A 25,568-nucleotide genomic window follows, 5' to 3' on the forward strand; every position below is an offset into this window, starting at 1 on the left:
GCAGTTTATTTTGTTCTTCAACTGGGTAGAGTACAAGCCCGCACAGTATGGCCATTACATATATCCCCTATGGGCGGATACTGTGGGCTGGATCGTCGGTCTATTGCCGGTGTTTATCATATTTGTAATAGGCGTACAACAGATCTTCAAGGCGCCAAAACATCTGAGCTTTAGGGAGCGCATCAAGGTTCTGATGCGACCCACCGCCGAATGGGGACCCGCTGGCAGACCCTGCGTCAATTTGCATGCCGAACGCTATCAGAGCCAAAATTACGATGGTGTGACCAACACCCAAATACTGATTAGCGGGGCGCCCACGGATGTGATGCCTTACGAGGATGCGGTCAATGGCAATGCGGCTGACAGCAATGGCAACGGCAACAACGGCTATCGGGATGAGGCAATGCAACTCTGAGAGCGAGTGAACGCATCCTCGTCGGCGATGGCCAGCGTTGACGTGGATGTGCTGCCCATGACGGTGGGTAAGCTGCCAGGACCGAGCATATTGAAGACATCGGCCAAGCTCAGCGGCAACAGCAACCAGCAGCAGGCTCAACCGGAAAACGGGCGACACAAGCCAAAACCAGAGTCAACTGGCAGCCAGCAGCCGCCCATCAAAGCGGATAATCAAAGCCAGCAACATGCGAGCACGCCAGCAACAGCAACAGTCGCAGCTACCACCAAGGTCTGGTCCACAGGCACCATGAGCAGCGGACGTGAGTGCAACACCATGTCCACATTCGCGGCAACAGCAGCAGCATCAACTGTTGGCACAGGGGGCGCTGGCGGTGAAGTTTCTGCAGAGCTGGCCATGTCCAAGACGACAGCTGCTGCCGTTGCCGGCACCCAGGCGAAAATAGCAACAACTAGCAGCAATATTGCTGCGGTGCCAGCTGGCAAGAAGCCAGACATAGCTCTAACGACTTTTATGCCAGCCACAAAGCCAATAACAACAGCTGTTGCTCAAGCCAATACCAGCAAAACGGGTGCAACAGATGTGCATATGACTGCTGTCAGCACAACAGCAATCAATGGCAGAGTCGCTGCAACAGCAATAGCTGCAGCAAATCCAAATTCCCAAATAGTATCCACAATGAGCGTGTCGACAAAAGCACAGCCAAACATAGGTGTCGGCAATAAAACAGCGAAGACAGCAACAACAGTTGCTGCACTCACAGCAGCAACATCAATAACAGCCACCAACAAGTCGCCAATGAGGTCATTAAAAATTATTACAACAATCTCAAAGCCAGTTGCAAGTGTTGCTGCCAATTCAGCCACAACAGTTGCTGGCGGGACAACAACAAACTTAAGTGGTACTACAAAACCTCCAGCAATGACAGCCGTAACCATTGTGGCAACAAATGTGGTTAGCAATGCAACAAAGCCAGCAGCAACAACACCAAATACATCTGCAACTGTTGCAAACAATATGCCCAAGACAACAGTAATAACAGCAGTGACAACTGCAACTGTTGCAGGTAATATGCCAAAGCCAGCAGCAACAAGTGCAACTGCTGCAAGCAATATGCCGAAGACAGCAGCAACAACTGCAACCGTTGCAGGCAATACGCCAAAGACAGTATCAACAACTGCAACTGTTGCAAGCAATATGCCAAAGACAGCAGCAACAACAGCAAATACAGCGGCAACTATTGCAAGCAATATGTCAAAGACAGTCGCAATAACAGCAGTGACAACTGCAACAGTTGCAGGCAATATGCCAAAGTCAGCAGCAACAACTGCAAGCAATATGCCGAAGATAGCAGCAACAGCAACAACTGCATCTGGTGCAAGCAATATGCCGAAGACAGCAGCAATATATGCAACAACAACTGCAACTGTTGCAAGCAATATGCCAAAGGCAGCAGCAGCAACTGCAAGTGCTGCCGCAAAGCCAATTGTAGTCAACACAGCTACCACGATTATTGCCGGCAACACAGTTGAAATAACAAAGGCAGCACCTGCAACAACAACCACTGCAGTTGTCGGCAGTAACATACCAGGTGCAAATCAAAAAGATGCAATTATAGCCCCACCAGCAGCAGCAGCAACAACACCAATAAAGCCCACAGCAAGCACACCAGCAACATCAAAGCCAGCAACACCAACAGCCGCAGCAAAGCCCACAGCAACATCACCGACAAAAAAGGCAACAACAGTCTCAGCAACAACAACATCAAAGGCTGCCATAACACCAACAGCCACAGCTAAGCCCATAGCAACATCACCGACAAAAAAGACAACAACATACTCAGCAACAGCAACATCAAAGCCTGCAACAACACCAACAGCCACAGCAAAGCCCACAGCAACATCGCCGACAAAAAGGCCCACAACATTCTCTTCAACACCAGCATCCTTCAAGGCACAAGCTAACAAACCAACAACAACAGCAACAAACAGCAACAGCAACATGTCGCCAAAGATAACCAAAGCAACAACAGGCAAGCCGACAGCAACAACAAGCCCCACTAAGACAGCAAACAAACCGATGATAACAACAACTACAGCAGCAACAACAACAACTACAGCAACAACAAGCAAGTCGGCGGCAACATCAAGCAAAACGAAAGCAGCTGCAACATTAAAGAAGTAAAATGAAGGCAAGTCTCAAGAGCCGATATTGAAGGTATTTCCAATATCGAACACTATTTTTCTAAGTATATATATTTAATGTTAATGAACTCGAGCTAAGCAAAAAAACACGCTGTTAAGCCTAACAAGTACTATATACATATATATAAGTAAATGTTATATACCTAGATGTTTATATAGAGGCAGATTTTATAAATATTTATTTGGATTACTTTTACTTGGTCGGCGAACAGCAACAGATTTGAGCAAAGCAAGTTGCAACATTTTCGAGAATTTTAACAGTTCCCCGTGAACTTTGAACATTTGCCAAAAAGAAATTCAAATCCTGAAAGCAAACTTGAAAGGAACCAGAAGAAATCGAAATATTCGGACTGCCGAATATTTAATACACTTGCAGAGGTCATGATGTAAAAATGTAAAACAAAACATTAAATTCATTCAGATGTCAACTAAAGCTCATACTTAGTTAAACCTAATCGAATTAAACACTGCAAGGGTATTACGACAAAAATAAGCCTAAACATGTTTCCTAGCAATACACACTATCAGCATATATATGTATATATGCATATATGTATATATGCAGTATGCCCCGATCGTGTACCTACACACACAAACTATTTTTCAATAGTTCCTTCTTAACTAAGTTCTTTAGTATATGCTCTATGTTCATATTAGTATTATGTTGAAAGACTCATTGCAATTACCAAAAAGTTAACGTAGTTTTTAGTAATTCACCAAAAGGGCCCGTTTCGATTGTTGTGCATAGGAAAAAGTGTCTATATTATTGTTATTATTATTATTATATATATATACACATATAACTAATATGCCCCGATTATATATGTATTTATATGGTACCTATTGATTATGATTAGAAACGAGAGAGCAATGCAAAATGGCAAATGAAATGTTCAAGTTGTTTAAAAAAAAATGAAAAAAAAACCTAAATTTATATACAAAATACCCTATATACAACATAAATACTACACATATACAACAACAAATAATGTTTATTTTTATTGCAAATGTTGTTTAAAGAATATTTTGAAACATTTTTTATGCATTTTATAAAGCTTGCAATTTGGGCAAAGGGCAAACGCCAAGGCAAATGTTGGATTTTAGACTTTACACAAAATTTTATTTGGTTACGTTTAGTTTTTTATGCATGTTTAGGAGCAAATATAATTAGTTAATATTATTATATGTGTAGATGAAACTGTTCAATGTCAAATGTGTATGTGTATAACTCTATTTTGATAGGCCTAAATAAAAGAGAGACTCATGTACCTAAATGAAATTAAGATACGAGTGGATTATTCAAGATGCATATAACTATAATGGATCTGAAGGCAGAGAAAAAAATCTAAGTTTAAGCAAATATTTAGACATGTTTTATGTGTGTGTTTGTGTGTATTTACTTAGTCGAACTAAAACTAATACACTAACTAACCTAAGCTCACATCAAAAACACATAACAATAATTAACTTGAAGGAAAATAATAACAAAAAAATATATATAGATATATAATTTATACGTATATATGTATTGTTGTTAAAATATACTATTTATAATATATATACATGTTATTTGACGTAAACAAGATCATATAAGCTGTGTGTTGCCTAAAACAAAGAGTAAAGATTGTATTAAAATATACCTTAAAAAATATATATATAAATAAAATATTTGTATGTGTTTCTACATGTAGCTAGTGGTAGAATAAATGTAAATCGAATAGCAAAGTATTACACGTATTCTGTCGGAAATGCTCAATCAAAACAATTCGAACTGTTTGCGTTAGAAAAACACTTTCTTTCAACTTTTACTAAGTTAACAAAATGAATAAAAATGAAACCAAAAATGATTTTACCCCAAGCAAACCCCATAATTTGTGATAGCTGATTTGAAGACATTTGAAGATTTCTTTTTTAGACTATGTTAAATTTTTTGAAATGAATGTTATGCATTGTCCAGATATAGGGATTAATTGAAATATTTATATGTTATACACTTATGATATATGAGCATGTAAGAAAATTACCAAAACAGGAATTTTAATCAATTGTTGTACTTGAGTTGTCGTTGTTTTTAGCGCAGTAGCTGTGACATAATATTACGAATCAATGTGCTAACTGTACCTAGAAGTTATATGAGGCATATAAAACAAAAATAAAAAACTGTTAAATGATTAACCAATTGTTGCATGCCGTTAGTTGATGTGGATGTATGTATGTGTACCTGTAAAACTAAAAAGATACAAAAAAGAAAAACCTAAAAAAAAAAAAAATTATCAACAATAATCTAAATATGGAAATGTTAAATGGCTGTTAAGAAAACTAAAAATATGTTGTATATGATCAAAATGCAATTGAAAAACACAAAAAAAAATTTAAAAAAAAAAATACATATTTAATGTGGTGTACATATTGAAAATGAGCTAAATATTTTCAGATAAGCAAATCAAAAGCAATTTGCTAAAATCAAACAAATTTAGTTAACCCCAACTAAAGTATATCTATCAAAGCTGTCAATTTCGACGAGAATCAGTGTTATGCATATGCTCAATATTTAGGATTGAAACTAGCCTCTAAGAATGTTTACTTTAAACAAAATTAATAACAAAATCTACCCATGCCGCAAACAAAAAAAAAAAAACAAAAAACAAAGAGGAGCTTCAAAATTTTATACGAAACTTTGAGCTGCGAGAGAGAGCACGAAACGTATAAAGTTAAAACAGAGAAATGTTGCAAAATTCATATCGCTACATTAAGCAAAGTAAAAATAGTTATACGATGGCAACTGTAATCTTGAAAAAAAAAACTCCACCCACCTTTCTTATGTACAGTACGCTCGATGTACAGTAAGAACTCATTGAAATGCAACTACAAATATATAAAAAAAAAATAAACAAAAGGCAATTGAATGTAATAAAAAATAGCATAAATATATAATATCTGATATATATATATATATGCCGCAGAATAGAATTGATGTATTAATTATATAAAATAAGTTTAACTTATATGGAATTATATTAAGTTATTTTATGTGCAGGTCGGAGTTAGTCGACTAGTTAATGCCCTATACCTAAGCTGAACATTTTGCTTATACTTCAATATCTTTTTTTTTCAACTTAAATGTTTGACATTTCCTTGGTCGAATAACGAAATTATAAATTCGAGTTATAGGCATGGGGCAAAGGTATAATACAAAATAACTGTTGACTATACTAACTTTATAAAAAGAAAAAGAAATGTTCACAACTTTAAATGTTGCAAAGAAAAAATAACATTAACAACTATACAATTATTTTGTATGTACTATAAATTAAACCAAAATAAACAATACTTACGAGCCATACTCATTGTTCGCTCAAGATTTACATATAGTTCATAAATCATCTTCTAAAACATGAGAGCTTCAAACTCAAGAATATATTGTTATAAACTTGAAGCGAACATTGGAAAAAAAGCAGCCCCTAATAATTCTTTACTGTTCTTGTGTAATTGCCTATAATGCACGCAATATGCATGTGAATGTAAAATTGACAAAATGATTATATTCCAAAGAGGCCAACAAAACCAAATAAACTAAAGCTATGTTACAATAACATAAGAGAAAAATTATTGTATTATTAGATAATTTATGAATAAATATATATGGGTTTTAACAACAACAACAACAAAGAGAACATACATTTTTAAAGATAACAAAACAAATATTAAAAAAAAAAAGAGAAAAATATATTCGGATAAAGTAAAAAAGTAAATTGTGGAGGGAAACAAGGATGATCGTTTTCCCACGGATTTGATAACCGTTATGGGCACCGAAGGCGTAATTCCCACCAAATTTAATCTGCCTACTCTTGCATAATCGGCATTAATTATAATTAAATTAATCCGGCCAAAGAGAGCGGCTCGCTATCAAAAATTCGTACTTAATAAATCTATGTCAACACCACCGCGATGAGATTTGAACCCGCGAACGCAGCCCGAAAATTTAATAAACGGAACGTCAGCGAGCGACGCCACGAGCGCATCGTTCAACAATTCGTCTAAATTTAGTTTTGTTGAAAGGTGCTGAGTCATCAAGAGAGGAACAATTGAGAGCATATTATTAAGAGAAGAGAACTCTTTGAACTGCTTTCAAAGTTAACTGCTTATCTAGAAGAGGCCGTATATTCTAGTCTGCTTAATTTTAACTGCTTCCGCAGACACTAAATTAATGGCTTATTGTAAACTGCTTGCAGGGAGCGTTACAAATTTAAATGCATGATAAATTAAATATACTTAAACAGCGTGAATGTTTGGCTGTGTAACGAATTATGGCTTGTATAAAACATTTGTTTCAATGAAAATCAACTTAATACTAAACGTGCTGGAAAATGGCTTTCATATTACTCTCCCAACTGTACCTGGCCCTTCCATTAATAATGTTTCTGGTCGCTGACAATTTAGTAAATGATTATAAATGGTGTACGACCTCCGTGGATGCCGTCTGTGTCGACTAAATATTAATAAGAATACTAGATTGCAATTCATGTGTGTCATTGTAATAAAAATTTTATAAACATAGCAGTTTATGCTTTTAAGCCTTGACAAAACATTTGTAGAGCAGGAGACACACGAATAGTCTTAGCAAAATGCAAGCTGCGGAAGTTGAGGTATTTTCTCATACATACATTATTTTTCTTTTTACAACGGTTTTTGTCTAGCCAAAGCGCACCCAGCGCTATGTGGATGAAGCCTATCGCTTGGTGCTTGAGAAGCCAGGCGTTGAGGAGGTGCTCATAATGAATCGTTCAGGTGTGCCCGTCAAGACTTCAATGGCACGCCAGGATGCACTGCAGCATGCCTGTCTCTATGACAATTTGCGTGAAAAGACTCAGGCATTTCTGCAAAGAATGGAGCCGCCACAAAATCTATGCATGTTGCGTGTACGCACCAGAATGCATGAGGTAATCATAACACCCGATGGTAAAATAACTATTTTGGTCGTGCAAAATGCACCAGATACATATTTGCATAGCCCGCAAGACAAATGAGCAGCTGACAAGCAACTAGCTACAATACACATTGTTCGCGTTCATGATTAACCAATAAATTCAAAAGCCTCTGCCCGAATATTGCAGTAACAAAAACATATTTTTTTCCTCATATTACACACAGCTACAAAATCGCAAACGCACAACTGTTTGCTTATCAAGCAAGCCTGTTGTAATTGCAGGCAGGCGCTCACGCACACAGCTCACAGACGCTGTCGCTTTGCCAGCGCAGAACAGAGCGTTAAGCTTTTAAGACAAGGCTGCACTAATACACGTGCAGGCACACGCATACTCGCATATATATCTTTGCGAGCACTGCTTTAAAGCTACTTTTGGCGGCAGGTTGTCAACGCAACCGCATTCGCACAGCGACAGTTGTTCCATTTACATTAGAAATGTACATTCAATTAACTATGCGGCTAATTTTGGCGCTCGTACTGAGCCAAGGCGCGCATCCTGTGCGTGCTGACATTGCAGATGTGGGCCACTATTCGCAAACGCTAGTCGATTCGATTCTGGATATCTATGCGGGCAACGGCAGCAACAGGCGCAGTGCCACCGTGGATCTGGATGATAGCGAAGAAGATTTTGAGACGACGCCCATTGTGCCCACATATATCTACCCGTATCTGCTGCTGGCGCTGTGGGTAGCATGCATAAGTAGGTGCAGGATAGAGGATCCGACATTATAGCAATTTCTATATTTGATAACTACGCTCTTTGCAGGCTGCATCATTTGCTGTTGTTTATATTGCAAGTGCCAGCAGGCGGACAACATGACGGCCTACAACTCCAACTCCTTTGAGCTACAGGAAGTGCATGTTCTAGATCATCCGCTGCCGCATGTCAAGGGCTGCGTTTGCCTCGGCTGTCTGCAGCGGCAGGTTGCCAAGGAGCTGCAGCTAAAGCGCGAACAATAAAATAAATTTGACTAAGAAACAAAAAGCTAACTTTATATTCGAGTTATAGTGAAGATAATGTTATAGATTCGAGTATTTTGGGGCACACGGCTTAGCTAGAAGGCAGATGAGATTAGTCTATATTTAACAAAACTTCGAAATATTTCCCGCCGTCTCTCTATCGAATGTATTCAAGTATCTGATAATAAGCTGTCCGTTTCGGCTGTCCAAAAAGATATGAACAAAAAAGTCCTCAAATTTAAGAACAAGGCAGGAATAATGTCAGTTCGAATTTTCTAAACTAATAAATTCGGTGGATAAACATAATCTTTGGATAATTAAGGCTTGAATGGGTTCAAAGAAATACCTGAGTTTCCCATTCCTTAAACAATATTGATGGCATTTGTTGCGTCTATTTAATTTGCAGCTTCGAGAGCGTTAGCTGATCCACATCCAATGGCGACAGGCTCAATTTCATGTTGTGCTTTGAGGCCAGCAGGCGCAGCACATTCAGCTCCTTGTCCGTGTACAATTTGCGATTCATATTGATCGTTAGCAAGGTTGACTTATCAAACTCTGTCAATTGCGATTCGAAATCTCGGCGAAATTGCTGATTCGCTAGATCCTCATCAGTTTTTAGGTCGGCTAGCTTCTCCGGCTGCTGTTTGCCGGCGAGCGCACGTGACCAAATCTCACGCATGGACTTTTTGTATTTGCTGACACGCTGCTCCATGTTGATGATCTCTTCGCTGATCTCCTTGTTGTTGGGCTGCTTGGCCTGGGCCTGCACGAAAGCCTGGCGTGCGCGCTCGTATTCGCCGAGGGCGGCCAGTGCGCGTCCCTCCTGGAAGAGCGCCTTGCAGGAGGGCTGATTACGCGTCAGCAGGCGCAAAGCCTTCATGGCAATGCACGCTCTCGCCGGCTTATTCAGTTTGTTATTGCACACCATGAGATTGGTGTATAGCGTTATAAGCAGCTCCTGCTGCTTGAGCTCATCCTTTTCATCCGCCAGGCGGCAATAGTTGAGCGATGCAATGGCGCGCTCAAAGGCCGCAACTGCGTTGCGATAGGCGCCGCGCTTCACACAATCTTTGCCGTGCAAATGCATATCCTGCGCCTTCGGAAAGACCACTGCAAACTTGATACGATCCTCGGGCGCGATCCGCTCCAGCGAATGCTCATCACCGATCAATGTGAATCCAATTACCTCAATCTTAAACAGACCATCGGCACGCGGTTTAATGCGCGGCGGACAACCCATTTCGAGGAATAGCAATTTGTATGATATGATAAACTCGGACTGCTCGTACGGGTACATGGTGCGTACGGCCGCCTCGAGACCCTCCAGCACCATCTGCCGACCCGTCTCGAACTCGAATTTAGTGCCTCGCAGCATCGAGGAATCAAATGGAGCGGTTTGCCCCTCCCAGTAGCCGCTGTAACGCAATGCCACACGCGCCTTGTCCGGCACCAGGCCCTGCTCCTTGACGCCTGCTCGTGTGATGCGCTTGTAGATGTGCTCACCAATTGGTTTCATTAGCTGGCGCAGCTCATCGAAGGAACGTGTCCAGGGCGAAACGAGCGCCTCGTTCTCAATTTCCTCCTCATCAACATCCTCTGCATCATCCACATTAAAATCCTCATAGCAATCATTATTATAATTGGCTGTATCTACCTCAAAGTGAGCCCCATTTTCGATGAGGTCACTAAAAAATAAAAAGGTTTCCAAGGATTTAAGCATATAATATGCACGTGCAATTTTTTTTCTCAACATACGCAAATGATAATGGTTCCTTCAGCAATTGAGCACTTGAATTATAACGATCCTCCATTTCAATGTGAAACTTTAAAGTTAAGTAATTATTGACTTTTATTAAGACAGACGCAAACAGTGCAATTTGCACTTTGCAACAAGGAGCTACGAAAATTCCGGCTAACGTTTTGAGAAGCTTTTCGATAAAGTATTTTGGCGATCCGTTATCGAAATTTCTCAGTGTTGTAAAACTGCGTACTTAAAGCCGTGTATGCAGCTCATAGGTTGAGTCTGAGCAAAATGAAGCAGATACTGCGTTCATATATTGACAACAAAAATGATTAGAAATACTAAAATTAATTTTTATTGAAAAATTTCTTTGAAATTGAACACTTATAACTCGCAAGTAGCAGCTCATACAAATATCTTTTTGGTGCACATAATACAAAATAACAAAAACAAAATAAAGAAAGCAAGGAATGCTTTATGATGGCGGGAAAACACAGATTTCATTCGTGCTTCGATATGATTAATATACATATATATATATATAAGTTTATATGGGATTATTGAACCTATCATTATTGTAAAATAAACAATTTATGATCAAACAACTAACCCCATGACTCTATGCTCACTTCTTCATCAGCTTATTAATTTCCTTATTCTGTTTGGTCAGATTTATGTCTACGCTTTCGATCTTATAGTTCATGTTGTCCAACAATCCGTTCTGTGACTCGATTTCCGTGCCCAGATCGGTTGCCAAGAACTTAAGCCGTGACAAATTGTCACACATTTCATCGAGATTCGATTCCAACTGGTGCTGGAAGGGATTGGCGGCCCGCTGCTGCGCCTGAGCCTGGCGCTGATTGTAGGAACTGGCATCGTCGCGCATACGACTAACCGGATGATTATCATAGCGTTCTGTTGGTGACATGGGCTGCTTTGGTATGGCGCCACCTCCCGTCGCATTGGCATTGTAGTTGGCCTCCTGTGACATTTGACTGCCAGTGGGCGAGGCAGCAGCCGTGGGAACATCACGATTGCCAGACAAGTAGTTCTTCAGGCCGCCAAAAACACTTTTCAATCCATTCAAATGACGCTGACTGAAACGCAGGGTGGAGTTAATTTCATCCAATTGATTTGAGGTCTTCTCCAGTTGTTCCCGTTGCCTGGCCAACTCCACTGCCGTTGCTTTGCCCGCATCTTCGGCTTCGTAGAGCAGACCTGTTGGATAAATTCTCATTCGGATTTGTAACGCCCACCGAAATGGAATATTTTTAATGGAACATACCCAAACTCTTTTGTGTTGATTCTAGCGTGCGCTGCTCAATTTCTCTGCGTTTCTCCGCGTAGGCCTGCCTCTGAGCTGCTATTGACGAAGATGTGGACTCCTCGTCATCATCTTCAAATGGATTCGTACTGCGTTGTGCCCTGTTGTTGGCACTCGCTCGCGTGTTTCTCAAAAACAAGTCATCGTCTACGTCCGCAAATTTATCTATATCAAAATGATTATTCACTGGCTCCAGATAATTATTGGCCATTTTGGCGCGCTTTTAACCGATCTGCGCAAGTTTTAGTACAATTTCAATTTGTTAATTTTGTTGTGTTGTGTTGTGTCCAATTTGATATTAGTAAGAATTTTCTTTGTTTTTATTCGTCTTTCTAATCGGATAACAATCGTTGTTCAATAAATATCGATACCCAGTTACCAGTTACTCAGCTTGCGATGAATACAACAGTGGGCTAACAGCCTCTGGTATACAAATTCCAAATATCGATAGTTCAAAACGACGCACACATCTCTAATGTCAGTCTGCATACTTACACATCTCTACTGTGTCGGACCGGACAGCCCAGCGTCCGCAATTTCTACGTTTAAACATAGAAAAAAGTGTTTTAAACAAAGGAAATAATTGTGAAAATTTAGTTTAAATAAAACCGAAATTAAATACGTTTTAGCCAAAATATACAGTTCACATTGCAAATATGCATTGTACTCCAGCCATTTTGGCCGCGTCATGTGTCATCGTCACGCTGCTCGCTGCACACTCCGCTGCCGACCGCTCGTCGACGGCGACCAAAAAAGTATTGCAGCCAGATGGAAATCTAATCGAATTGGATGAGGATAACTGGCATTTAATGCTAAATGGCGAATGGATGATTGAATTGTGAGTGAAAAAACAAACGTAAAACATCAACGCAATAGAAAATGTCAACGCAGACGCAGTTTGTGTGGGGTGTAGCCGGTAAGAAGACACTACAACTGCAAAAACAACAACAACAACAAAAGCTGGAACTGTTTCTGGTTCTGTGGAATGTTGCATTCCGCTTAGATGTGCGTTGCGCGTTGCTGATTGGCTGCGTCACCTGCGCCTGAGTCATGACCGGCAGTTGCGTTTTTACAGCTGTTTTACCCAAAAAAAAAAAAAAAAAAAAATTAAACAAACAATTGAAATTAACCCAACATAACCAAATTTGGAAACGTGTTCAAGTAGTCAGAAGCTGGTAATAGGGCTAATGGATATATAGTATTGTTACCAACAGCAGCGCATCTGCTTCCGTTTATGGTTTACAATAAGAACTTCTGACGAAATATTGAAATATCAATGAGGGCTCACACATCGAATTCAAAGACAGACTGTCTCTGTTGATGCGAGTCCCTTTGCAGCCCTGGTATTGAGCCCTTTTGCTGTAGGCATCATTTATGTCGGAGCTGGGATCAGAACACTCATAGCCAAAGCTTAAGCTGCCATTAATGCAATCTGCACGAAATTGAACTTTTGACTGCATAAATTATATGAAAATATCATCAAACCAATATCAAGTCAACCATAATTCATATACCGTATTTACAGTTTTGCTCCTTGGTGCCCAGCCTGCAAAAATCTGGCGCCTGTCTGGGAACGCTATGCCAGCACAGCTAAAGATGTTAAAGTGCATGTGGCCAAGATCGATGTAACCACATCGCCATCGCTGAGCGGACGCTTCTTTGTTACCGCTTTGCCCACGATCTATCAGTAAGACTCTTTAAGAGGATATTACAAAAGACATGCTCTCTACAATGCTCTCGTTATTGCAGCGTGAAGGATGGCGAATTCCGGCAATATCGTGGCGCACGTGATGCCGATGCCCTGTTGTACTTCCTTAAGAAGAAGTCCTGGCAGAGCATTGAGCCGCTGTCCTCGTGGAAAAAGCCGGACACCATACACATGTCCCTGCTATCATACTTCTTTAAGCTGTCGCACACATTGAAGGTACGTCAACCTGCTGCCCATGCAATCACTTGTTTACGTCTGCATCGGTCGGTTATGTCGTAGCTCAGTTCAATGCACGTATGCGGAAGCTTATCAGGCACGATTGGCCCAAGAGGTTATAATGTCTATGCCTCATACTGGCACACTGGTGTAATTCTCATTTGTCTGGGCTTAAGCCGGCTAAACTTGTTGGGCACATTCGGCGCATTTTAAGCTTCTGCACAAAATCACGCTTTTGTATAATATGTCTATGTACGTGTATGTGTATGTTGTATATACTAATAGCACACACAAAAACTCTTTAAGGACTTCAACGCGCGCCTGCAGGAGGAATATGGTCTGCCCACCTGGGGCTCTTATGCTCTGTTTGCCATTGCCACAATTTTTGTGGGTGCCGCCCTTGGCTTGATGCTCGTGTGCATCGTGGACTTTGTTTATCCCCCAAAGAAATCGCAGCGTCAAAGCTTCTCCGAATCGCAGGAGCATCTAGCCGAGGGCGTTGAGGATTTGGCTACCGAAGATATTGAAGACGATGAAGACGAAGGTGGCGACGACGAGGAGCGCAACAGCGAGGAAGCCGACGATGATGAAGAGGATGAAGCAGCTGATGTGGAGGCAGAGCAAATCAAGCAAGGAAATGGCGATAAATTGGAGGACAAGTCAACAGAAAATAAAGCTGACAAATTAGAAACTACAAGCTCAGCTGGCGATGAGGCGCCCGAACTATCAGAGAAACCCAGCACAGAGCAGATGCGCAAGCGCAAGCCACGCAAAGCGGATTAAGCTGTGGAGCGGTTCAGCGACGAGAAGGGTGGCAACAAAAAAGACTAACCTAACATTACACAATAAACAAACACGAGCAAACAAACGAAAAGAAACTGTAACAAGAGAGGAGAGGATACTGCAAATTGTTGCTATTGTATTACGAGTCTGTTTTTAATTGTTTAATTTCGCGCACAATATAAGCAAATTTGTCGCATTTGAAAATTGTTTTCCAATTAAAGCTGTAGCAGTTTTTTTTATGCCTACACACATATATATATATCGATTTGATTCTTAGCGGCAATTGCGAGATGGCAATCGCGTCCTAGCACCTCATGTATTTCATAATTATACAAACGTAACAATAACTAAATATTTAGTCGTATTCTTTAGCGTTTGCTCAGCATACATTTCATTGCTAACATATTTTTCGTGTTCACATTTGTTTACGAAACATTTCTCTATATGCTTAATTTAATTTCTTCAATAAAATTGCAAACTGTATTCAATTTGCGTATTACAAATGAAATTAATGTGTCTTTCATCAATAAACAAATGCAAATATTGCATTGAAAATCTCTTGAGCAATCAAGATGCATTAAACAATAATTATGAAATTAAAGCGACCAAATAACATTTGAGCTGAAATTAAAAAAATAAACAAACAAAAACTATAACGAAAGCAACGAGCGGAGGAATTCAATTCATTAAAAAGTAAAAGTAAATGTGTAATTCTATGTAAAACCAACCCATGAAAATACTTTAAATAAAATTATATATGAATGTAATTTGCGTGTCATTTATACGACATACAGAAGGACGTATCTAAAGTGGAACATGCGGAGTATGAGGTGCAATATGATTGGGATTGGTAAAAAGAAAACGCATAAATCAATTCCAATTAAAATAAAACTTGTTAACAAATTTGGACTAAATAAAAAAAAAATTTACAAATAATTAGGGGGCGCTTTTGGTCCATTCACTTTTTTGCATTTTTTTGATGGCAGCCAGCCCTTCAAACGATGCTCATCCGCTAATGTGCTATCGAGATTCAGACAGGAGATGCGCGCCATGCTCTCTTTATACTCGAGCAACTGATTGTCATCCAGATCGGAGACGGCGCCGCCGTCGTCGTCGCGCTTGCACATATGAAAGGCCTTCTGGCATTTGCGCGCAAAATCCTTTTCCGGAGATTTGTCGGTGCGCAGATAACGACGACAGCTATCCGCAACAGACAATGAACGTTTCCTCACATTCACCTGCCGGTGTGGCACATACGGTGCCAATGGGGTACCCTGCAATTGAGCAGTTACGGCGCGCGAAATGAGGCCATAACTATACATTGTGGCCAATCTTCAATTTTGATATAACAACAATTCCTATTTTTTTTTTTTTTTTTTTTTTTTTTGTAATACAATTCGAGACTGTTCTGTCTAAGCTGCTGATGAATATTGAAATGAAAAGACAAATATTTCGTTTCTTCTAATTTTGATGTTGGCTTTGTTTACACAGTTTTTTTTTTTTTCAAACTTAAATGTGAAAAGCGAAACTAACCAAATCAGAGTCTTTTATTTTTGTATACATTTATTTAGATGTATTTAGTTTGTTTTATTTAATTAGCTTTAAGTAAGTAAAAATCCCTGCAATTTCGTTTTATTTAAAACTACAAAGACACTATATAAGTGTGTGTGTGTGTGTGTGTGTGGGTGTGTGTGTGTGAGTTTGCCAAATTTGTTTGCGTTTTAAAGTTCATATTATCTGTTGCCAAATTGATAACTATTGTTTACACATTGTAATTGATATATATATAAAAAAGTATAAAAGTTGTATACACTTATTTTTATTTAACTTGCGTCTGCACTTAAACATTAATTTGTTTAATTTGCCTGCTTTGTTGTTGCTATTTTTCACTTGGCACTTGTGATTCATGAATTAACTGTTGGTTTGTTGAGTATTTAAAAAAAAAAAATTACAACATTTTGATTGTTAAACAAATAACATTTTCAACAAATGGCTATGGCTATTGTAGAGTTCGATTTAACGGTAGGGATTTAATAGGGTTTGTAGGTACTTGGTGTGTGTGTGTGTATAAATAAATTTTCTATATATAAAATATATATTTGATATATATTTTTTTGGTTGTAAAAATTGTACTATTGCAGCGTATGGAGGAAGTTTGTGGGGGGAGCAAGGATATTTGGGGTTAAGGGATATTTTGTTTGTGTGTGTGCATGTTTTCAAATACTTTAAGTAATTGTGTATGTGTGTGTGTGTATGGTGAATTTTGGATTTGCAGTTAATTCGTATGTTTGTGTTTGTGGTTTTTGCAAACGCCAAATGCTTACACAACATATACTATTATGCATTATGCGTGTGTATGTGATTTTCTGACAACAAAAACAATTGTAATTACTTTAAATATTTAAAAAGCATTAATCGTGTGCATTAAAGATTGGCAAATGCAATTGAAAGCAAAGAAATAAAAACATCTAATTCAAATGTTACCAAAAACTCCAAATGTCAGCAAGCAACAAGTGTTGCCACTTCGCTGGCAATTGTCAGCGAAAATTTAGTACATTTTTTTTTGCATTGAGCTTTCAATTACATTCGTGGGAGGGTGGTGTTGGCGTTGCCATTGTTGTAAAATTAACTTTTGTTTGTGTTTCGAGGCGGGCAAAAGCTAATTTTAAAACAACGCAAATCTCTTAAATTACTAAATAACTAGCTTGTTATATATGAGGTATTTGTATGTGTGTCTGTGTGTGTGTGTGTGTGTGTTGAGTTCTGTGGTAATTGTGGAAATTTTGTCTGGCAAATTTGTGAAATTTTGTAAACCGGTCTATTGCATAAAATTGCAGGTCCGTCGCTTTGTCGTCGCATTATGCGACGCACAAAGAACGTGAAAAAATGTAGCAGTAGCATTTATAAGAAAAACTAGTTGCCGCCGGCTATGCGACAAAATCGAGCGGCCGATTGAAGCCACCCTTGCGATTCATATACTGGCGATACTTGCGCTTGAGGATCACATGCACTTCACCAACATCGTTGCCCTCGACTTTCTTGTTCTTGGTGGTGTCAAAAGTGCAGAAGCCCATTGTCTTGAGCATCTCAACCTCTTCCGGCGATTTACCCTCCAGATCAGCTTCATTGATCTTTGGACGCTCTGCAGCTGCAGCTGCACTCGCCGAATTGTTGCGTGTGGCGCGTCTCGATGTGGATGGACCCGAACTGCTGCCGGTACCACGCGAGCGGGATCTGTAAAAGAATATGCGAGACAGCGGCGGCTACTTAATGAACTGGAATTTGAATGCAATTTAAATAAATAAAGCAAATAAATGCACTTGGGCAAACTGGGGCAGGGTCATTTGTACATAAATATATATATGTATATATGAATTAAACAGCAGTAATTTGAGAATTTAATTATGAAACGCGACACCTTTCACTGGGCGGATGGGCAACAATGTTATATAAAAACCCGTTCGAACCAAATTGTTTGTGGTTGTTTCGTATGTATTTTGGCGGACTGTTTACAAAAGATAACAATGTGTGTGTGTTTGTGTGTGCTTGCTTAACAATTAGTAGAAGCTGTTCGCTTAGGACATCTCCTCGATGAGCGCTGCACGCAGCTTTGTTGTCACCGTGGCCGGCTGTGCTTGATTCAATTTGAAAACGCTCTCGATAACGGAAATCTCGGTGGCCGTTGTATTCATGCCCACAAACGAGATCCAATCGTTGACGACCATGCCGGCAGCCAGCACTTCGCTGCCACGATTGACGGTGCCGGCAACGAGCGGCACTTGCAGCAGCGACGACAGCTCGTCCTGGTCCTGTATGCTGGTCTTGGGATGCACCATGCCGCCCTGATTGCTCAGCACTGTGTAGGAGCCGACCAGCGTATTGTCGGCAATCGTTTGACGAAAGACTTCTACATTGAGTACGTCTGTGATAATTTCTTCGGTTTCCCTGTCCAAATCGGGATGCACCAGTGCCACATAATCGTTGCAGGCAATCACATTGCCCAGCGCAGACAAACGCTCCTCGACACGCTGGATTTTAACCGCATCCGGCAGGCTGTTGCGCAAATGCTGCAGCTCCTCGTCTGTGGTCGAATGCGGCACCAGCAATCCGTTCCGATTGCCGACCGTAAGGCGGCCAATGATGCGGCAGCCGCCAATGTTGGCATGCACCACCGGTATGGTTTCGGCCAACTCGGCCTCGTAGGCACTGTAGAAGGTCTCGGAGCCGCCGATTGCCACCAGGCAATATGTGTTTGTTAATTTACTGAAGACGCCAATGTCGTCATTGTTCTCAAATTGCACGCGTAGCGCCATTTTGTGCCGAATTTAGTTAATGCTTAAGTTTTAATCTGCTATAAGGAAACTAGATTTGCTTCGAGCTCTGTTTGCTTTCTAATGCCAGGCCTAGCTGCTCGCTGTTTTTAACTATTTGGTAGTGTACTTTAATTTTTGTTGTGAAATTCACGTATTTCGCTTCACGTGGTAATTTGCAGGCGGCTGTCGAAAGAACGAATGAGCTTCAGGGAACTGTCAAAAGCACACATAAACAGGGTTGCATTGTAGCAGGGAAATTGCCACGGTGCTGGCCGTTCAGCTGAACTAGTTCAGCAGTTTAAATGGGCACGCTTTGTGCTTTACTTATTACTAGATATATACATACATAATGAATGGGTATAAAAAAAACGTTAGTACTTTATACTTATCGTTGTGGTTTGGTACACTACACTTGCTTATTCACCTCGAACGCCTGCCCCGCGCACGTTCCCTGTCACGGCTGCGGCTTCTGTCACGCTCACGATCACGTTCCCGGTCACGGCGACTGCTGCTGCTGCTCCCAATGACATTGGCTTCTCTTTCTCTTGAGCGTCGTTCGCGTCTTTTTTTGCGCTCTGTGCGCTCCTTTTCCCTTCGTCTGTGTGCGGGCGAAGCGGGACTGCGGCTGCGACCCATTTTATCCTTTTACGTGTGTGTACGTTTATTAAACGTATAGAAATATACAAAATGCCTGAACAGAAGTACACATTTTATTAACTCCACACAATGCCGAAATTTACTGTCGCGAACACTCACCGTTCCCTAATGCAGTGTCTTGCTTATATGGGGCGACACCGGCATTAAGTAAAACGCGCTAAACCTAAAAACTAAACGTAAAAACGAAGCGCGTTCCTGCACACCCGCGACGCTAAAACAGACTGCAAATGGCCGCTACCCACAACAGCTGATTGTGGTCGGCATGCAGTTTTTTCCTTTTGTAAAAGTGTTATGAGTGTGACCGTTCTTTTGGTATATATTCGATATTTTTTCCTTGTATATCGAAAGTTAAGCTCAGACAAATACCAAATACAGCAAAATAGTTGAACAATACAAAATGGTTAAGATTTATTTTTTAAATTTAATAAATAAATTAAACTAGAATAGAAATATTTTGAAATTATTATATATCATATAGATCTTTCATATACATATATTCAAAAAAACGGTAAATTCAGAAATACATGTTAGCAAGCGTATAAACTCGTTTTGGCCGAAGCCGATGAAATATTTTTTAATACTTCAGCTTAACAAAATAAATAAATTGTTATTCTGTTACGGAACTGCTTGTTTCTCAGTGGGCCGCGCCGGCTGGCTCATCGGATTCTCTGGGTGTGGTCCCATCCCTGGCCCGCAGTCCGCACAATCGATAACAACAAAGCTACACGTCTGTAGCAAAACAGACTCACACAACACTACTCAAAATGAACCGCATAATCGATAACAAATATTCGGAACTACTAACTCATGAACAAAATACACAGCTGTAACAACTATGAAAATGTAAACAACAAAGGTAAGACACTCAATATAAATTAACAAAAAAACACTATTTATCCACCTTACTCTTCCAGATCGGGCCCCGGTTCCGGACCCAGCGTACCCGCCCTACCATGAGACGATCACCTCCACTCGTCTCCCTCATTTTGGCCACCAAATGGCCTATATTAGCCCGTGTCGGCCATAATGCCCACCCTCCCCAGCAATATTATTTTAGCCGGACATGATTTCTTTCAATAGGTGCGTATAATTGGTTGCGTTTTCTTAAAATGTATAACAATCATAATCATTGCTTATGGCATTTATCTTGCAGCTGTTTAGGATCTCATGCAAGCGGATAATTCATTAACTTCACAGGTGCGTATTACTGCTGCATATATTTATACTAATTGACACAGCGCATTAATTCCTAAATTTTTCTCTTATCTTATAGAATTAATTTTTTTTTTATTTTTTTACAACACTGAATGGAACAGGCGACGAAACACTACAAGGATATTGCTAGTCGCCGCAAAAGAAACGCGCAATGAGGCACTTTAGAGGCAATCGTTGCCCCGATTTAGGAACAATGGCCCGCACAATTACTTAAAACTGGGTATGTCACGTATTGTGTATTGTATGTATTAAATCGCTTAATTCTACCTTACCCTACCTAAAGAGCTCTCTGGGGGTGGTAAGGGGCGATATAAATGCGTAAATTCAAATTAGGTAAGTATGTGAGCATAGTTCGCGCAAGAGTTAATTTTAGATTTTTTTTTTTATATTTTACAGGCGCAGATGCATCACCGTTGGAGTTTTCCTCACCGCTCGCACTCTAAAGTGAAGCTCGGCGTAAGTGCCTATGTATGTATGAATATATTTTATAAATACAAATTAACCAAATTTAACGATAAAAAAAATCTACTCCTTTTCAGGGAGTGCAATTAGGAGTCTTCTTCTGACTCGGCCAGGGGCTCGAACGAGGATGGGCAAAACAATGGAACGGACTCACTCGGTGGATGTGGGCGGGGTCTCGCCTGTGGCCGCTTCTTCGTTGTTGGAGCCCGGTCGTTGGTGGCTCGTCTCGTCGCCTTCACGTTTGCGCCGACGCTTGCTGGCGGCGTCGCGGATATGGCTGGTTTGCGCCGCTGCACTGAATCCTGGCCTTGAATATTTCGCGGGCCTCTCTGGTGCGCGAGCCGGTCTCCTTGGTGCCGGAGCCGTTAATTTTTGGCTTATTTGGTTCGTCTCTCGTCGCACTTAAATTTTTAAGTCTCTTTCAATTTTTTTATTATATTTTCTTTGTGATTCGAGCGGTTTGATTTATATAAATTTATTACATGGCAAAGAACACAAAAACAAAACTTTTATTCGTCTGTTAAGCCATTGGTATTATGTGCCGGCTTAATTTTTCAGAAGGGAAAAAATTTTACTCTGTCAAGCAGAAATGCAATGTCCAACTTTTTTGCTCACTTCGAGCTGGCACGCCCGCCGTTAACCGCTGAACAAATCGAACTCCTCCACATTTTTTGCAGCCACACCATCGGTGCCGAATTTCGGCACACGCATACATTTGCGAGGCGGGCACCGTTGCTGCTCATCTGCACAGCTGCATTTTTTTGGGTCAACGGCCCAAATGAAGGCCAAGGGCATATCCAAGGGCATGCGATCCACTCTCCTCGTATTCCCTTTAAGAGCGAAACGGGCGGCCAATAGCAATCGTCGCTTTTGGCGCCGTGGATCGCATGTCTGGCGTTGCCACCCTTCAAAATTTTGGGCTCCGCCGTGGGCCCAGCTTCACCCCGCATACTCCGACCATATGCCAAAAAGATATCGGCGTGGCCGATAATATCGCACGCAACCAACTGAGTAACCCTCGGTGCTGCCGATAACGTCAAATGCAACAATTCAATTAAGAGTTCGTTAAAAATGCTCTCTCTCTCTCTCTCTCCCGGCGCTATAGTTTTCTACTAATAGAATAAATTGTAGATTAATTTGAAAAATGATACAGAACAAGGGTTCAATTGAACAAGGTCATTGTGAGCATACAAGTATGTATGTGTACATATATACATACATACACAAATGCATGACATGGCAACGATCATGTTGATACACATTTGTAATATTCCTTTCAACCTTTACATAATAAAGATGCTTTAAAATCACCGGCGCCAGCTCTAAAATATCAACGCAATCGATTCCAATTAGTTCATGTGCATACATACATACATATCGCCTGAATGCATGTCTATGCGCGTTATCTCATTATCACCTAATACTGTTATCAGCAGGCTATGCAACTAATTGCTATGTTGTTTATATGCGCGAACAAGCACAACAAAAGACACCAATGAAAAAGCAGCAGCAACAGCTGTTGCTTCTTATTAACGCCGCCTGCAAAAAAAGCTCAGTCAGAGCTTTTGTATTGAGGCCCACAGTCGCTGTACATCGCAGTTGTCAATTTGCAAGCAGCGCCGGTGGGTGCGCGAGTTGTTTTCTATTTAGCTGTTATTAGGTGTATAAATTTCTAAACGGCTTGCAACATGACCGATGCGATGCAGGTGGAGGTTAAGGACATTGATAAGCTGATAGAAATGGACGGCTATCTGAAGCCCTTCGAGCGTGAGATTCGCCGCCGGTAAGTCAAAAAACATTCGCTGAGTGCATTTGGTTTATGGTGCGGCGCGCATCATGTAATCCGAAGTTAACGCCGGCTGATAAGTATGGAACAGGGCAGGCAAGCGGCGAGCGTCTAGTGCTTAGTGTTGTTATGCCCTGCATAATCATATCAACTGTTTTTGTACTGCCGCCCCTAAGGTGCAGTTGGAAAAACTGCGTTGACCAATGTCACATGAAGGTCATTCAAATTACTTCGCTTCAGCGGCGTACGTTCGCCGCCAGATGCAGTGAAAACATTTGGAACAGCCGTCGCGCTATCTGTTGGCCCTGGCCTTGACTTCCGCAATTTTATACTTTTTGTTTATATACGCGCAGACATGGCGTCCTGAAGGAGTGGATTGCCAAGATCGACCAATGCGAGGGCGGCATGGAAGAATTCTCGCAGGGCTACAAATACTATGGCCTACACTTTCAGCCGGATAATTCAGTGATAGCACGCGAATGGGCGCCGGGCGCAAGAGATGTGTATCTGACTGGCGATTTCAGTGAGTATACAAATTGGAATATATGGCGAAACGTGCGAAAGATCAGATGCAGCTTCAGCTAAGGATGTGCAAGCGAGCTGGCAACATGTTTCGCCCTGTTTACAAATTCGCCCTACAAAAAAGCTGTTAAGATATCGATACTCGATAAAATATACTTGAAATTTACAAGGTTTTACTATCGATAGCAACCATCGATATTTTAACAGTTAAATAGTTAAATTTTTTGCTTATGCCTTTAATTAAAATACACAGACAACTGGCACTGGGAATCGCATCCGTTCAAGAAACTGCCCTTTGGCAAGTGGGAGCTGCACTTGCCCGCCAATCCAGATGGTAGTGCGCCCATTAAGCATCTCAGTGAGATAAAGATCATCATACGCAATCAGTCCGGTCAACTGTTGGATCGTCTCTCGCCCTGGGCCAAGTATGTGGTGCAGCCACCCAAGAGCGCCAATCAAGGTGTCAACTTTAAGCAGTATGTGTGGCAGCCGCCAGCCGGGGAGCGATATCAACGGCAGAGCGCGCGTCCCGCCAAGCCCAAGTCATTGAGAATCTACGAGTGCCATGTGGGCATTGCCTCGCAGGAGCCGCGCGTGGGCAGCTACGATGAGTTCGCCGATCGCATTGTGCCTCGCATTAAGCGTCAGGGCTACAACTGCATTCAGGTGATGGCCATCATGGAGCATGCCTATTACGCCAGCTTTGGCTATCAGGTGACAAGTTTCTATGCGGCGTCCAGCCGCTGTGGAAATCCGGAACAGCTGAAGCGCATGATCGATGTGGCTCATTCCCAGGGTCTCTATGTGCTGCTCGATGTAGTGCATTCGCATGCATCCAAGAATGTGCAGGATGGCCTAAACCAGTTCGATGGCACAAATAGCTGTTTCTTCCACGATGGCGCCCGTGGGGAGCATTCGCTCTGGGATAGCCGTCTCTTCAACTACACGGAGTACGAGGTGCTCCGGTTTTTACTGTCCAATCTGCGTTGGTGGCACGACGAGTATAATTTCGATGGCTATCGCTTTGATGGCGTCACCTCCATGTTATATCATTCACGCGGCATTGGTGAGGGATTCAGCGGTGACTACAACGAGTACTTTGGCCTTAATGTGGACACGGATGCGCTCAACTATCTGGGCCTGGCCAATTATATGCTGCACAAGCTGGATCCGGAGGTTATAACTATAGCAGAGGTAAATCTAGAATTTCAATTCACATAGTTCCTAGTTTCAACCTCAGTTTTCTCTATTGCAGGACGTCTCTGGCATGCCCACGTTGTGTCGTCCCGTTTCGGAGGGCGGCATTGGCTTCGATTATCGCCTGGGCATGGCCATACCGGACAAATGGATCGAGCTGTTGAAGGAGCAAAGGGATGATGAATGGGACGTTGGCAATATTGTACACACACTGACCAATCGACGCTGGATGGAGAACACGGTGGCGTATGCAGAGTCGCACGATCAAGCGCTCGTCGGCGATAAGACCATTGCCTTCTGGCTGATGGACAAGGAGATGTACACGCATATGTCCACAATATCCGAACCTTCGCTAATTATTGATCGTGGCCTGGCGCTGCACAAGATGATAAGACTCATTACGCACGCCCTGGGCGGCGAGGCGTATCTTAATTTTATGGGCAATGAGTTTGGTCATCCTGAGTGGCTGGACTTTCCACGCGTGGGCAACAACGACTCGTATCATTATGCGCGTCGCCAGTGGAATCTGGTGGATGACAATCTGTTAAAGTATAAATACCTAAACGAATTCGATCGTGCCATGAATGAGCTGGAGGAACGCTACGGTTGGCTGCACTCGGGTCCTGCGTATGTGAGCTGGAAACACCAGAGCGACAAGACCATTCATTTTGAACGCGCCGGCCTCGTGTTTGTGTTCAACTTCCACCCAACGCAAAGTTTTAGTGACTATCGTGTTGGCACCAACTGGGCGGGCACCTATCAGGCGGTGCTCTCCTCGGACGATCCCATCTTTGGCGGCCACAATCGCATCGACATGAACTGCAAGCATCAATCCGATCCCTGGGGTCATGCCGGTCGCTCCAATTTCATTCAAGTCTATACGCCTTGCCGCACGGCCGTTGTTTATGCGCGCATCAGCGATTAGGCGCACTTGTTTAACCAAATTGTTGATATATAATTATATATATTATACATGCTATGTGAATTTCAAAATTTAGCTATACTTTTTGTTAATGTTACAAGAACCATCATTGAAATATATGTATACACACAGAGATAGGTTTACAGAATTGTTTTG

General features: G+C 41.4%; 9 protein-coding genes and 1 long non-coding RNA gene across 15 annotated transcripts in view; 6 read left to right on the forward strand and 4 right to left on the reverse strand.

Annotated features, from left to right (window-relative positions):
- The window catches only part of GlyT (Glycine transporter), a 41,263-nt gene extending 34,975 nt beyond the window's left edge, over positions 1-6,288 (forward strand). Inside the window, 1 exon segment of the mRNA XM_032437207.2 lies at positions 5-6,288. Within this exon segment, the coding sequence (XP_032293098.1) occupies positions 5-2,599 (2,595 nt within the window). The 3' untranslated portion in view covers positions 2,600-6,288.
- A 696-nt stretch (positions 6,289-6,984) lies between these two features.
- LOC6625172 (dynein light chain roadblock-type 2) lies at positions 6,985-7,742 on the forward strand. The gene is made up of 2 exons (XM_002049211.4): positions 6,985-7,265; positions 7,317-7,742. Exons 1-2 carry the CDS (start codon positions 7,245-7,247, stop codon positions 7,644-7,646), a joined length of 351 nt encoding a protein of 116 aa, XP_002049247.1. The 5' UTR covers positions 6,985-7,244; the 3' UTR covers positions 7,647-7,742.
- Positions 7,743-7,829: 87 nt separating this feature from the next.
- Positions 7,830-8,566, forward strand: LOC6625171 (uncharacterized). Its single transcript, XM_002049210.4, has 2 exons — positions 7,830-8,306; positions 8,373-8,566. The coding sequence occupies exons 1-2, from the start codon at positions 8,042-8,044 to the stop codon at positions 8,564-8,566; spliced, it is 459 nt and encodes a 152-aa protein (XP_002049246.2). The 5' UTR covers positions 7,830-8,041.
- Positions 8,567-8,578: 12 nt separating this feature from the next.
- On the reverse strand, positions 8,579-10,508 carry shu (shutdown). 2 transcript variants are annotated; one of them, XM_070209547.1, is made up of 3 exons: positions 10,322-10,508; positions 8,913-10,251; positions 8,579-8,846 (listed from the first exon to the last, which is right to left on the reverse strand). In XM_070209547.1, exons 1-2 carry the CDS (start codon positions 10,375-10,377, stop codon positions 8,958-8,960), a joined length of 1,350 nt encoding a protein of 449 aa, XP_070065648.1. In that variant the 5' UTR covers positions 10,378-10,508; the 3' UTR covers positions 8,579-8,846; positions 8,913-8,957. The 2 variants fall into 2 exon arrangements, with proteins under 2 accessions (XP_070065648.1, XP_032293079.1); XM_032437188.1 differs by having other exon boundaries at positions 8,579-10,251.
- A 131-nt stretch (positions 10,509-10,639) lies between these two features.
- On the reverse strand, positions 10,640-11,974 carry Snap29 (Synaptosomal-associated protein 29kDa). The gene is made up of 2 exons (XM_002049208.4): positions 11,593-11,974; positions 10,640-11,525 (listed from the first exon to the last, which is right to left on the reverse strand). The coding sequence occupies exons 1-2, from the start codon at positions 11,840-11,842 to the stop codon at positions 10,933-10,935; spliced, it is 843 nt and encodes a 280-aa protein (XP_002049244.1). The 5' UTR covers positions 11,843-11,974; the 3' UTR covers positions 10,640-10,932.
- Positions 11,975-12,112: 138 nt separating this feature from the next.
- LOC6626936 (thioredoxin-related transmembrane protein 1) lies at positions 12,113-15,105 on the forward strand. Of its 2 annotated transcripts, none has more exons than XM_032437189.2 (4): positions 12,113-12,469; positions 13,157-13,318; positions 13,381-13,555; positions 13,841-15,105. In XM_032437189.2, exons 1-4 carry the CDS (start codon positions 12,288-12,290, stop codon positions 14,336-14,338), a joined length of 1,017 nt encoding a protein of 338 aa, XP_032293080.1. In that variant the 5' UTR covers positions 12,113-12,287; the 3' UTR covers positions 14,339-15,105. The 2 variants fall into 2 exon arrangements, with proteins under 2 accessions (XP_032293080.1, XP_002049243.1); XM_002049207.4 differs by having other exon boundaries at positions 12,114-12,469; positions 13,862-15,105.
- A 107-nt stretch (positions 15,106-15,212) lies between these two features.
- ytr (U4/U6.U5 small nuclear ribonucleoprotein 27 kDa protein yantar) lies at positions 15,213-19,563 on the reverse strand. Its single transcript, XM_015174227.3, has 3 exons — positions 19,408-19,563; positions 19,076-19,342; positions 15,213-17,572 (listed from the first exon to the last, which is right to left on the reverse strand). Exons 2-3 carry the CDS (start codon positions 19,285-19,287, stop codon positions 17,266-17,268), a joined length of 519 nt encoding a protein of 172 aa, XP_015029713.1. The 5' UTR covers positions 19,288-19,342; positions 19,408-19,563; the 3' UTR covers positions 15,213-17,265.
- Positions 17,710-18,868, reverse strand: eIF6 (eukaryotic translation initiation factor 6). Its single transcript, XM_002049204.4, has one exon. The coding sequence runs from the start codon at positions 18,649-18,651 to the stop codon at positions 17,914-17,916; it is 738 nt and encodes a 245-aa protein (XP_002049240.1). The 5' UTR covers positions 18,652-18,868; the 3' UTR covers positions 17,710-17,913.
- A 371-nt stretch (positions 19,564-19,934) lies between the features above and the next one.
- On the forward strand, positions 19,935-21,502 carry LOC116651236 (uncharacterized). Of its 4 annotated transcripts, XR_004304224.2 has the most exons (7): positions 19,938-20,164; positions 20,223-20,388; positions 20,462-20,505; positions 20,582-20,743; positions 20,807-20,856; positions 20,920-20,991; positions 21,063-21,500. It is a non-coding gene; the product is annotated as an uncharacterized lncRNA (long non-coding RNA). The 4 variants fall into 4 exon arrangements; XR_004304226.2 differs by lacking the exon at positions 20,807-20,856 and having other exon boundaries at positions 19,935-20,164; positions 21,063-21,502; XR_011416816.1 differs by having other exon boundaries at positions 19,937-20,164; positions 20,625-20,856.
- A 1,064-nt stretch (positions 21,503-22,566) lies between these two features.
- AGBE (1,4-alpha-glucan-branching enzyme) lies at positions 22,567-25,545 on the forward strand. Its single transcript, XM_002049202.4, has 4 exons — positions 22,567-22,768; positions 23,125-23,294; positions 23,547-24,487; positions 24,549-25,545. Exons 1-4 carry the CDS (start codon positions 22,674-22,676, stop codon positions 25,413-25,415), a joined length of 2,073 nt encoding a protein of 690 aa, XP_002049238.1. The 5' UTR covers positions 22,567-22,673; the 3' UTR covers positions 25,416-25,545.
- The last annotated feature ends 23 nt before the right edge of the window (positions 25,546-25,568 follow it).

This window comes from Drosophila virilis, chromosome 5, assembly GCF_030788295.1.
Source record: "Drosophila virilis strain 15010-1051.87 chromosome 5, Dvir_AGI_RSII-ME, whole genome shotgun sequence".
Lineage (NCBI taxonomy): Eukaryota > Metazoa > Arthropoda > Insecta > Diptera > Drosophilidae > Drosophila > Drosophila virilis.

Coding starts and splice junctions, on each gene's coding strand:
- shu (XM_070209547.1), bottom strand. CDS start 10,377: ATGGAGGATCGTTATAATTCAAGTGCTCAATTGCTGAAGGAACCATTA. Junction 10,252..10,321: donor AAGGAACCATTATCATTTGC/GTATGTTGAGAA, acceptor TTTATTTTTTAG/TGACCTCATCGAAAATGGGG.
- LOC6626936 (XM_032437189.2), top strand. CDS start 12,288: ATGCATTGTACTCCAGCCATTTTGGCCGCGTCATGTGTCATCGTCACG. Junction 12,470..13,156: donor GGCGAATGGATGATTGAATT/GTGAGTGAAAAA, acceptor CCGTATTTACAG/TTTTGCTCCTTGGTGCCCAG. Junction 13,319..13,380: donor GCTTTGCCCACGATCTATCA/GTAAGACTCTTT, acceptor TCGTTATTGCAG/CGTGAAGGATGGCGAATTCC.
- Snap29 (XM_002049208.4), bottom strand. CDS start 11,842: ATGGCCAATAATTATCTGGAGCCAGTGAATAATCATTTTGATATAGAT. Junction 11,526..11,592: donor ATCAACACAAAAGAGTTTGG/GTATGTTCCATT, acceptor TTTATCCAACAG/GTCTGCTCTACGAAGCCGAA.
- ytr (XM_015174227.3), bottom strand. CDS start 19,287: ATGGGTCGCAGCCGCAGTCCCGCTTCGCCCGCACACAGACGAAGGGAA. Junction 17,573..19,075: donor GCGCGGGGCAGGCGTTCGAG/GTGAATAAGCAA, acceptor ATTCTTTTACAG/ATCCCGCTCGCGTGGTACCG.
- eIF6 (XM_002049204.4), bottom strand. CDS start 18,651: ATGGCGCTACGCGTGCAATTTGAGAACAATGACGACATTGGCGTCTTC.
- AGBE (XM_002049202.4), top strand. CDS start 22,674: ATGACCGATGCGATGCAGGTGGAGGTTAAGGACATTGATAAGCTGATA. Junction 22,769..23,124: donor GAGCGTGAGATTCGCCGCCG/GTAAGTCAAAAA, acceptor ATATACGCGCAG/ACATGGCGTCCTGAAGGAGT. Junction 24,488..24,548: donor AGGTTATAACTATAGCAGAG/GTAAATCTAGAA, acceptor TCTCTATTGCAG/GACGTCTCTGGCATGCCCAC.
- LOC6625172 (XM_002049211.4), top strand. CDS start 7,245: ATGCAAGCTGCGGAAGTTGAG. Junction 7,266..7,316: donor TGCAAGCTGCGGAAGTTGAG/GTATTTTCTCAT, acceptor GTTTTTGTCTAG/CCAAAGCGCACCCAGCGCTA.
- LOC6625171 (XM_002049210.4), top strand. CDS start 8,042: ATGTACATTCAATTAACTATGCGGCTAATTTTGGCGCTCGTACTGAGC. Junction 8,307..8,372: donor GCTGTGGGTAGCATGCATAA/GTAGGTGCAGGA, acceptor CGCTCTTTGCAG/GCTGCATCATTTGCTGTTGT.